Below are 12199 nucleotides of genomic sequence, written 5' to 3'. Positions count from 1 at the left end.
TATAGAAAGTTGGTTGCACTACCTCATTACTCTTGCTTTGTGAAAGAGCCAGGCTATCATTTGTCAGTTCTTCATCGTCTGCATTACTCCTGTTAAGAACTTTGCTCTTCTTCTTCTTGGATCCTCCATCACTAGCTGTGCTGCTATTATCTTCTTCATTACCTTCCTCATCATTGTCATCCTCATCACTTCCACTCCCATCATCTTCGTCATCCTCGTTATCTCCATCACTTCCCTCTTTTCGTAGTGCATTTTTTCCTTTTTTTTTCTCAGCAGTAGGTCGCCAGTCATTATCATCTTCGCTGTCATAGTCATCCATATCATTTAGTTCTTCCATTGATACAAAATCCAGCAAAGGTCGGTTCCTGCGCAAATTCCATTTTTTTGGTTCATTTGTTTGCTCATCAGCCACAGCGTCAGGTTCAGCTGCTTTCTCTTTCTTCTTTTTTGGCTTTTCTTCGTCTTCTTCCTGATCTTTCTTTTCAGTTTTAATTACCTCCTTCTCTGCTGTTGACACATCTTCTTCAGTGGAACTTTTTGGCTGTTGCTCTTCTACTTTCTCTTCTGCTGGTTCCTCCTCCAAGATATTTTCTTCTGATTCAGTACAGGAACCTTCACCACTGTCCTTTGAAGCATCTTCACTCCCGTGACCACTTCCTTCAGAATCTGTTGAGCATATGAAAATTTAAAAAAAGTTCCGACACAAACGTACCCCCAAAAAATAAATTCTGTTGAAGCAAGTTGTTAAACAAAAGACTGATGCATGTTCCTCCCTCATAAGGCACTTGACCTATTTTTTCAGTTGAGGTCCAAATACTGCTATTTCGAGTGGTATGTTGAGAATCTGTTAAACATGAGCACATTTTAAGATGGCAAAAAAAAAGATGGTAAAATTTATTAAATGAATGTTAGGTATTCCTTTGAACTGCAGCTCATATTAAGAATAGGCAGTAGTACAGAATAGATAACATTTCCATGTGAAGTCACATCTTAGAGAATGAGCATTCCTGTTCTAAAAGTCTGGAGGTATTTTCTAAATATTCAAAATATTCCAAATAAAATAGCTATCCAATACAAGAGACTAAAAATAACAAAATGAAGAGTTTACATGGCAAGTACTAACAATAACGTGGCTAATCATATACCCTCAGTTCTGGTATAGGCTTGTTTTCTTTTTTTGCTTTTTTAATTCCCAATGTTATTGCACTTCTTCATCCTGTAAGAGCTATGCTTCAATCAATGCTGAAGCTGGAAATTATGCATAAATTCTAACCTTATACCACCCAGATGGTATTATTCTGTGTGCAGTCATTATTTCTATCAATCAACAAAGTCTATTCTGTGCAACAGATAAGGAAGAGGAGTGGATTCCTATGTAAAAATCAAACTATAAAGGTGCCTGTACTAAAAAGTACATGTAAAAGTTGTTGAAGATGACAAATGCACTGGGTAAAGTTTACAAAATCTCCCACTACTTTTCATTTACAGTATTAGTTTTAATGAGGAAAAGCTAAGAAGAAATTTAAAAGAAAAAAGAAGAAGAAAACAGTACAAAGCTGCTTGATCGAATGCAGGGATCAGTGAGGCAACAGCCAAAATTTGCAGGTTGTTCAGAGCCATCAACAACTTCTCAATGCACTGTCAGGTGTTGTTAAATGCAAACAGAAAGTAAATGTTAATCTTTTAAAATTAAGAAATCCTTAATCATTTTACTTACCAGCCAAAAGAAATAATGCTCAATATTACCTTACCAAGAGAGAATTTCTGTGCACATCCATCTCTGTGTAAAGCCAAATAAACCAATAGCAGGGCCAGCGCGCTTTCCATGGCAGTAAAAAAAAAAAAACACACTGTGCATTTCACACGTGCCATTTATTTTAGCTCCACAGAAACTGTCTATGACAAACCAGTAATTCCGTTGTTACCTGGACATACTGGTCGATTTTGTACTTTATGTGTATACTTGTATGAGGAGGCAGAAAGTATCTGAGGAGGAGATCACATCATTATCAACAGAAAACTTTTAAAAAAAAAAGTGCTACTACTACTACTAACCGGAATGCTATTGTCCCTTATTATCAGATGAATGATGGACCCTTGACAAGCTTATAAAAAGTAAAAGATCCATGCAAATGGATCCTGGCTACCCTTTAGAGATCCAGGAAAGAAAAAGAGAATGCTGTTACAAAAGTTATAGTGCAGTCTTCTGCTCAAACAGTAATTCACCGTCTCTCCTACACCTGCCAGCCTTATTGGTAGCAACGGCAGTACAAGCATAATTAAATGAAATTTTGAAATAAAAGAATACTCTTTAGGCATATCTAAGAAGTAAAAAAAAAAAATTGTATTAGCTAATAGACAAACTAACAAATGATTTTAACGTTACAACAGCTTTCTTTGGATATCTATTTGCCAGCAGTCACGAATACTTTATAAGGATCGCTTAGACTCCTGCACTAATATTGCATATTATAAAACAGATGTCAAATGTATGCTTAATAGCAAAATGTATTTTATATTCTATTTCACAGGTTCTGATACACCTAAAAACTGAAATAAAATATATATAGTAACATTGCACCTATCCCAGATTCTGTACCTCTGAAATTTTTAATTCATTTTAAGTGAAATATGTTAAGGTCAGTATTCACACTATTAAACACCCAAACAATGTTAAATCTGCCCTCTAACGCCAGCGTGCACTACACATCTCAGTATGAATAAGGTAGTCTATTGTTTCCTGTCCTAAAATTAACTGGATTTTTAAGTTGTCTTTTTTTTTTGTTTGTTTGTTTTACACCTCCGTTACAATGCCATGACAAGAATTTAAGTTTTTTGGACACTTTAATTGCACTGTTCCATGCCTAAACACACTTAAATTTCTTGTAAATTTAAACTCTCACTTCAGCTTTTCTTGGATCTCAGTCTGGGGATAGTTTCATCTCTAACAGCATTCTAAGTTACTAACAGTGATTTTTGTAAATCAGTATTACAGCACCGAGAATACTCTCCAGCTGCTTTACGCCATGAAACAATATAAATCAGGGAATAAACCTTAGTTTCATTCACTGTTCTCCTTCAAATTCTCTTTGCCTTTGCCTTTTACTTGGACATTATGTTTTTTTATGCATGTGCACACCAGAGATACCTGCACTAAGGGATATCCCTCTTCTCTCTGAACACATCCACCGCGATAGGCACTTTTCTAGAAAGGGCTATTTAGTGATAACAGCTATTTTTGCAGCTGTTCTTCTGTCAGATGCACTTTCAGTTAGGAAGAGGCTGTAGCATACAATTTTCTCCATCAAAGAAATTCCTAAAGAATGGCTCTTTCAAATTGGCAACCATATCCTGTTGTTCCCTACAGGAGAGAAGTCAAGCTATTCTCAGGGAAGGATGGGGCCAGACGCACTGTCATATACTAAAGAATATAGAGTTCCATTGAGAATAAGTATCAGAGGTAACAGTTGTGAGAAGGGCATCATTTCTCGCAGTACCGCTTGTAGCTTCAGTTCACTGAGCGCAACAGCAGGTGGCGGCCAACTCCAAAGAGGGTAATTTTGTGAGGAATTTTCCAAGACCAAACATTATGCTCCAGCAGTAACTGAAGAAAAAACGTGAGTAAGATCAGCAGAAGTCGACTTTTAATCTCCACATCAGCTGTTTTCAAATATACGTTATGCGCAAGACTACAGTGGAAAGTTATTACATCACTGAAATCTCCACCACAGTAAAAAGCCCTATCATTAAGTAAGCTTTTCAAAGGACTATTGTAAAAGCAACTTTAAACTCGCATTCCATAAATTTGTATGTTCTCAGAAAAAACACGTATAGGGAGAGTAAGCGCTACACTGCTGAAGTACACGGCCACCCACAGGCTGATTCTTACCTACAGGGTACAGCTTATCAAGCACTTTCATTACTCATTTTTAATCAAAGTTTGAAAGACAAGCTAATTAAAAGACTAACACTGCAGACTCAGTTTGGGGTTTGGTTCTTACAGAAACAAAGCCCAACCAACAGCACATAGCAGAACAGCAGCGTCTGGCACCATTTGGGAAAATGCCTTTTTGCGGTATTTGGATCCTGTCTGGTTAAGCAAATAAGCTACACGTTAGGTTAATTCTTTTGGAGGCGATAGCAGCACAGTCACCATCACCCTGCTCAGAGGTCCCTCCATATCTGTCTCCCAAACGCAAGGTAGACACAAGTCTTTTACCTGTGACATTGCCCTGACATCTCTGCTAGAATACCACACACAGTCCCTCACCCACATTGCTTGTGTCCTTAAAAAACAAACGCACACACACATGCACACGCAAGCAAAGTGGAAAGGGTTGCATAAAAGGGCTTTGGTGAGAGTAGCCCCTACCCGTAACGCTTCCTTGCAAGAGCAGTTAGTTCCAGGGGTCACAGGAACTCCTTTACGCATGTGCTATACAGAGTATAGGTAAAAGAAGCTGTAGTTCCTGTACTTCTGATCTAGAAACAGCAAATAATTTTTAAAACTTCAAGACACCTTAAAATATATATATATATATTTAAATTAACTAGAAAGCTCCAATTTTGATAAGTGGATACAAAAAAAAGGCAGAGAAGCCTAAATTACATATGAAAAAATAGGAACTTTCACTTTGCCAAAGGCAATGTTCTAGAACCGGTAAACTCCTGCCTGCGTTTGTCTATTAGACTGAAGCCACAGAGCTCCATTACACTAAGATCAATTAACCCACAGTTATACTGAAAGCAAGAATGGAAAGGGCATAGTATTTCACTTTTGACTGTAACTTCAAATACAAAAATCTAGCAATCAGTTACATTTATGACATTGGTTTTCTAACCGGTTTGGAGGATATGATAGCCTGATTACCTAAGTATTTAACATTGCTAGACTATTGGCAGTTTACTACTGGTGACATCGGCAAATAAAAAATTGGCACTGCCCAAAGGGACGCAGTTAAGAACGTACAGAACAAAACCAGAATAGATTAAGATATTACTGCACTGGGGAGAGAAATTAATTTTTCATACAGTGTTTGTGAACACAGTATCTAAGCTTTGCTATTAACTACAGGCGTAAATTGGGCAGACCAGGAAATGAAACTATGATTACAAACTCATAATTACATTTGTTTCCTGATTATAAGAGTATTTAGTCTAATTGAAAAAAAGGATGGGAGACTCAGAGGAACATAAATAAAAGCTGTTTAGTAATCTCTGTGGCAGTACTCTCACTTCTACACTAGCAGTAATTATATCACACAGCATTTCAGATGTCTATTCAAGTCTGAAAAGTGCTCAACACAGTAGTTGCCAATCTTGACTGGAGTCACTAGGAATTGCCTTAATTCACAGTGCTGCAATATAGATGGACTTGGTAGCACTACCTCCTAAATTTGTTTGACATTTCCCAGACACTGTCTTCAACTGTTTATAATGTTATTGAACTTCTCTCATTTGGGATGAAATATTACATGCTACATGATCTCCTTTAGCAAAGCTGCAATCCTAAATAATCCATAGAGCTGAATTCCAATCCAAATAATTCTACCCTTCTTGAAAGAGAAGCTAGAAAAAATATGAACTACTTAATACTGAACTAGCATACATTTTTTTTCCCAGAAACACCTACAAGTTTCACGATGTGTAGAAGGGAGTTGACATGTGGGAAAGGCTTGAGCATGTGCCTGGGACATGCTTTGAGCATTAAAATTCACTCAAATTCGACCAAGTTTAAGTCTCTGAGACACTGTAATGAGCACACGCTCAAGAAAGGCTTGAAACATCTCATCCTCACTGAGCACGTCTAGACTTTCAAAGGTAATCAGTTTGTAGAGGACCACCCCACAAAGCTAATGGAGCTAATAAAGCTCAGAAGAGCCTTCTCCAGCAGCAGAAAATGCACAACGATGGACGGAGACACACGGACACAGAGACACACAGACGAGGAGATAGGAGAGAAAGCAGTGAAGTGGGAGACCATGAAAATCCTGTTGTGCCAAGACTGATTGACAAAGTAGAACGACACCAAACCAACAAGCCAGGGTTCTGTAAGCAACAGATTGGTAAGAGAAAGCATAAAGAGTCACAATAGGAAGAAAAATAAGATAATGTGGTTCTATCACATAATCCACCCCACCCGCACACTGGAATGAAAGCCTAGACTTCTGTTACAGTATTCCTCTGCAGTCAATGAACCCATGAAGAACAGAAAGCTCACTGTTTCCAAAGACAGCGTAGGCCGAAGACGCCAGTCAGTAACTCCAAGGCGCCACTCCAAGCAGAGTGGCATCTGAAGAGATAAAGGTCTCGCTTGTGTGGACAAAGAAAACTGAACAAAGCATAATGTCCACATTTCTCATTTCCTCAAAGAGGGAAAAGACTCTTGGTAACTCCATCCAGAAGAGCTACATATCAGGGTTGCAAAGTCAAGCTATTAAGTGATTGTAAGAATTGAGACTGTGTAATATATTTACTCGATTAGTTATTCGATATTTTATCTTACTTTCACTGTTTATTGAATCATTCTACACTTTTTCTGTTGCAAATGATTTAAGTTCTCCCTCAAAAACAAAACTATTAGCTTCTTCATGAGTATTTCAGTAGTGCTCGTTCTATGGCACAGTATTTTGGTGCTTCGCAAACATTACTTTATATCACAATATTCTGCACAGAAAGCAAAAGTGGAATCTCCATTGCACTGAGATGAAACAAACTACAGAAAGATAAAGATATGCGCAACTTCCTATTTCTAGATCAAGCCACCTGTTTTTTCAAAATACTTAACATATGCATTTATATTGATAATTTTTTATGTTTTAAACCGAACTCCTACTGATCTCAGTTGCAATAGTAGTATATAACACTTAAGTCAGGCTCCATGCTCAACACCAAAAAAATCATTTACAAATGCCTCTAAAAATGTACGTTTCAGAGACTTGTAGCAGAAGTGGCAGAATCCAGCTCTTCAAGGTAGCATTCAACTATTCAATAACATTCAGCTATTCCTAGCTACGCTGCTGCAAACAGTTATTGAGATTTCAGTCCTTAAATTCATACATAATTCTTGCCCAGGGACCAAACTGAATTTCTCTGCATCATTTCACTTTTAGTATATGAACTGCCCAAAATGACTGACTTCACTGATTAGACATAAGAAAATAAGTAAAACTCTGCTTCGGAATCCTACTGGAATTACTGTACAACTACATGCTGATTTTCTACATCAGTAACTCTCTGGCTGGGCTCATCAAATTAAAAAAAAAAAAAGTATGTTCTCATTAATTCAAAAGCAAAAGTTCAAATAACTGATCTTTACTGTGAACCATATGATTAAAAAGCTTCACTGCAGAAGACCAGAGTAACATCATTTTAAGTCACATATTTGCATGCTCTGACTCCAGAGGGCCACAGTGTTTTTTTTTTAAACTGATCTCACACTAAGACTATATATAACACTAAGGAAAAAAATTTTCAAGATGTCTGTAAAAAAAAAAAAAAAAGAAAGAAAAAAAGAATTATAGTATTTTACACTGCTACCTCCTACGACATAGAAACAGTGACAGAGAAGCCATAAAAAATTACTTCATTCAACATTAAAATAATCTATGCAAAGGCATTAGGCATGAAAACTAGTTACATTCAGAAAATTCATAAGTACATAACAGTTTTAAAATCAGTTCCCCTAAAATGGCACTGAAACAAATGAGATCTTTAAAGTAGGAAATGCAATCATTGCCTACTGGCGTGAGCTAAATCCAAAAGAAAAGGAACTAAGTATGCTAAAGTAAAGGATACATCTCCCACAGCGATTTCTGAGGGGAGTGGAGGATAGAGAGTTAGAAATATTTTCAATAACAAAAAACATCTAGCAAGGCACCAGAACTCTAGGTACAGAAAATTCAGAAAAAATGATTCATTCCTAGAAGTACTTGGTACCAACTTCTCAAATCCTTACTGCATCACGTATTCCCAGAAATATGACAGAACAATGAACATACATAACAGTTTAAATGTTCAGTACCCAGTCCCACTAAACTTTCACAGTATTATCTATGACTGCCTATATCATTTACCATCCTAAAGCTAGAGATGGCTTACTCCCTGTTGATTATATTGCATCCAGTTCAGAATTCTTTTAATTCAGTATTTAAATTGTCATTTAATCTTTTACTTTCAAATTTGCTTTGGTTTTTAATTCAAAAATTGGTACTTTATCTGCATTTGTGTACCAAATAAACATACATTGCAGAGCAGTTGAATTACCATACTTGCAGGACCTTTCTGAGTGCATGAGTCAATTTATGGTCACTGTCAATATAGAAAGATTGTTTCCTCCTTCTGTCACATTTAGTTATTTTCCTTTGTAAGTAAACTGTGCAAAAAAAATTCTGAATCCAAAATAAATATTAAATACTAATACAGATTATAATTTGCAACAAGCTGTTCACAGACAGACCTCCATAGTCATTAAAAAAAAGAAAGAAAGAAAAAAAAAAATCAACCACCCTGATTGCAATAATAATTACACGTTTCAGCCTTTGAAGGTTGAATCACACAGAGAGCAAAAGGAGAATCTAGTCTGTGTCACCCACAATCCAGAATTTGTCTAAAGTTGTGTACATGTGTATATACGTACATGGACATTTATACACCTACACATATAACTTTGAAATGAAAATATATATATAAAAACAATTAATATTAGTATGTTCATTTCAAAGTCCATTTACTTCACTGCTTCTTCCATCTAAATCTAAATGGACTATGTACAACCAAATTAAAGGCCATACTATACTAGCTTCACTCAAACCTGCACAGATATTCTATTTCAAATATCCTACAACTATCTAACTAGTATGACAGGTTAAAAATTCCATTTCTTAATTTGCTTTCAATTTATGAGGTTATGTTTACAAACTTTCCTTCCCCCAAACTCTCCGAATCCTCACAACTCTTCCCTTTCAAATTAAAGAAAATCTTTCAATAAAGTGCGAAACGTCAAACTCTGCTGCTGTTTCAAACTGTTTTCACCAAATCTTAAATTTTACTCAATAGAACATTCATATCTCCTACAAGTGATAGACATAGGTTCCAAAACGCCAGAATAAAGCTGTGAACACAAAAGAGTAATCAGGAAAATATTTTAAAAGTAGAAATTAGGTTGCTCTCATTATCACATATTTGTTTCAATTCGATGTTGCCTTTTTAAGGGAAATCTCACTCAAGCTTCTCATAATTAAATTAAGATTGTAATACTCTTAAGGAAGGATGCTGTCCCCTTACGCGTAAAAGTCAAATAAATAATTAGAAAGGGATTCTGCATTCTGACATAGTTGAGTCAGGAAGTTTTACTCACTAATTCTTTTAACTAATTAATAACTGTCATCTAAATATATATAGAGAGGGAGAGAGAGAGCGTGAGCATGCGCACTATGAATTGTGTTCATCTCCTATATTCCATTTCCAATTCTTCTCTTCTCTTAAATCCTGCCCTTATTACTGTTCCAGAATAGAGACCTTTTCTCTGAGAACTAAAAACTATTTCCTGTTACAGCAATTTTTCCTCTAATAAAAGGCAATACCCATATGCAAAAGAATCGACATTGCCCCCCCCAAAAATATATAAACAAAACACCCCAAAACCTTAGCAACTATTAAGAAGACATCAGCTTTACTTTCATAAGTCACTGTAGCCTGCTTGTACCAGACCAATCAAGGACGACATGTCTAAGACTGAGACAAAGAGCAAGGCGAGTTACAGCATATCTTAGACCTGTACTGGAGAAGTGATCGTTAAAACATTTTTAAGTTCATTAATACGGAAGAACTTCCCAGATGTAAAAATATAAGTCTTTAAAAGCAATAGAATCTTTTTAAAGTTGACATTCACATGAAAACTTAGACCTTTGTCCTCAAGACAGAAAAAACAAAGCACAATTATTTGACAAGCTGTCATACTGCTTCTATTATGTCTTATATAAACTGCATTCCTCCATATAGTTCCCTAAATGTATGTCACAGAACATCTAGTGTGCAGTTTATTTACAAATATGGTCCTGCCCCCTTTTTTCTCTCTCCAGTGTACTTGAATTGATTCATTATATTTTGAGGTCTTGTTTATTTTAAGTTTCTGTAGATGTTCACTGCAGGTATAAGAAACTGCATACATAGAAAAGACTGCAGAACAGAAAACACTTTAAGGTAAGGACTTTCTTCTACTATGAAACATGTACATCCTTCTGTGCAATTTTCTGAGTGGATACCCTGAGTTTGACTGCTGCAAAAATAAAATTATTCTTGAGAAATTAGAGAAGTCCCCAATAAATTACTATTAAGAGTTATTCAAAACAAAAATGACTTCAGAACATTTTTACTTCAATACCAGAAGTAGTAAATATTTCAAAAAATATCTTTATAGCTAAGCCACACAGCACAGAAGGTACTGAAATGTTCCTGCCAAAACTTTTTTTGAGTTTGGAGCAAACGTCTGCTTTCAAAGTAGCTACAGCATAGCTATCAATTTTCTGTAGAGGAAATTTCAATGGCACTTGAAGTATCACATGGATATTTTGTTTAATCAGTTGTTTCATGTTTGCAGCATAAGAATTTCCATTTACCCACTTTAGGTGGCTCCAAGCTTTATCAATACACTATCTCCCATATGATATTAAATGAGCAACCAGAAAACAAGCTTTCTTAATAAAAATGAGATAGGTCTGAACTGAGGAGATGAGGAAGCATATTTACCTGAAGCATCTCCAACTTTAAAATCACTGTCATCAGAGCTATCATAATCTAAAGCTTCCAGCAGCGAAGCTGCCAAAGGCTTCACTTGTCTCCTCTTCGAACTGCGGTCCACTGCAGGAAGAAAAGTATAGCGTTATTATTACATGGCATAACGAGAATTCAGCAGCGGTACACGTCAGGCATTCACATTACAATTAAACGTGAAGCGGCTGTGGCCGGGGCACTCTCCACCACACCACTCAAAGTACAGCCGGCGGATGAAGAAGACAGCGGGACAAGCCCAGGAGCGCCAGCCCCAGCCTGCAGCGGCTCCCGCAGGGGAGGGAGCGGGTGGCGGCGGTACGGCAAAGCCCGGGAGGGCGCACGGGGCTGGCAGCGAGGCGCAGCGCGCCCGGCGGGCTGCCGCCGCGCCGCCGCAGGGGCCAGGAAACGGCACTGCCTTACTCTCCCGGCCGGAGCCCGGGGCAGGGCCGGCAGAGGGCGGCGGCGCCGCGCCGGGCCCCGACCCCCTCCAGACAAGCGCCGCGGCGCCACGGCACCCGGGGGCCACCAAACCGGGGGCCGCGGGGACAGGAGGCGCCCGGGCCGCCAGGGGCCCCGAGGGACGGCGAGGCGGGACACGGGCACCGCCGCGCCGCGCCGGGCCGGGCCGGCAGGGAGGGAGGGAGGGATCTCCCCGGGGAAGGGGCGGGGAGAGCTGCGCAGAGTCACTTACTAGAGGCGGCGCAGGTGAGCGGTGAGCGGCGGGCGGGCGGCAGTCCCGGCGGCGGCGGGCCGCTCCCCTGCCTCGGGCGCAGCGCCGCGGACCGGCCGAGCGCCGGGCCCCTTCCGCAGACAATGGGCACGGCAGCGACCCGGATGCAGACCCGCGCCCGCCTGCCGCCGCCGCCGCCGCCGGTTCCCCTGCTGCGCCTGCGCACCGGGCCGCCGCCGGCCCCGCCGCGCATGCGCGGCGCCAGGTGATGCTGCGCGGGGCGGGGGCGGGGGCGGAGAAGGCGGCCGCCGGTCACCGCGGCTCCTGGCCGCAACGAGGGGGCACCACTGAGAGGAGACCCGGGATTTAGGAGGCAGTGCAGCGTCTCCGGGCAGACGCACTCGTGTTCACAGGGGCCGCGCGTTTAGTCACTCGCTTATGAGGGAAAGCAGCTCAAAAATCACCACTCTAGCGCTGCCTGTGTTTCCCCCGGGTTTGAAATATTTCAGATATTTGAGCATTTTGGAAGGGTGGAAAATTCCAAAGGAAAAAAAAAGTCATGTTCATTCTGTGATTGAATGTTCTAAGTTTTTTAGCCCCAATTCTGAAGTCCTGTCATCTGGATTGTTGCCCTGCTGATTTGTAGTTGAGATATTTCTTTCATATCTTGCATGTTGTTCACAGAACATTTAAACAAGGACACAAAGAATGTTGCCTCCATTTTACAGATAGGGAAGCTGAGGCAGTGGAGGTGAA

At 39.5% G+C, this 12199-nt stretch overlaps 1 protein-coding gene across 20 annotated transcripts in view; it reads right to left on the bottom strand.

Moving 5' to 3' along the window:
- PHF14 (PHD finger protein 14) overlaps nt 1–11690 on the bottom strand; it is a 171923-nt gene extending 160233 nt beyond the window's left edge. For all 20 annotated transcript variants that reach the window (XM_068934959.1, XM_068934958.1, XM_068934966.1 and 17 more), the window contains exons 1-3: nt 11465–11690; nt 10750–10860; nt 23–666 (exon numbers count right to left, since the gene is read on the bottom strand). In XM_068934959.1, coding sequence (XP_068791060.1) covers nt 23–666; nt 10750–10860; nt 11465 — 756 coding nt within the window. In that variant the 5' untranslated portion in view covers nt 11466–11690. The remainder of the gene's footprint in view (nt 1–22; nt 667–10749; nt 10861–11464) is intronic.
- Between the last annotated feature and the right edge of the window lie 509 nt (nt 11691–12199).

This window comes from Struthio camelus, chromosome 2, assembly GCF_040807025.1.
Source record: "Struthio camelus isolate bStrCam1 chromosome 2, bStrCam1.hap1, whole genome shotgun sequence".
Classification (NCBI taxonomy): domain Eukaryota; kingdom Metazoa; phylum Chordata; class Aves; order Struthioniformes; family Struthionidae; genus Struthio; species Struthio camelus.
The sequence above is the reverse complement of the archived record's forward strand: the minus strand, read 5'-3'. Positions and strand labels throughout refer to the sequence as shown.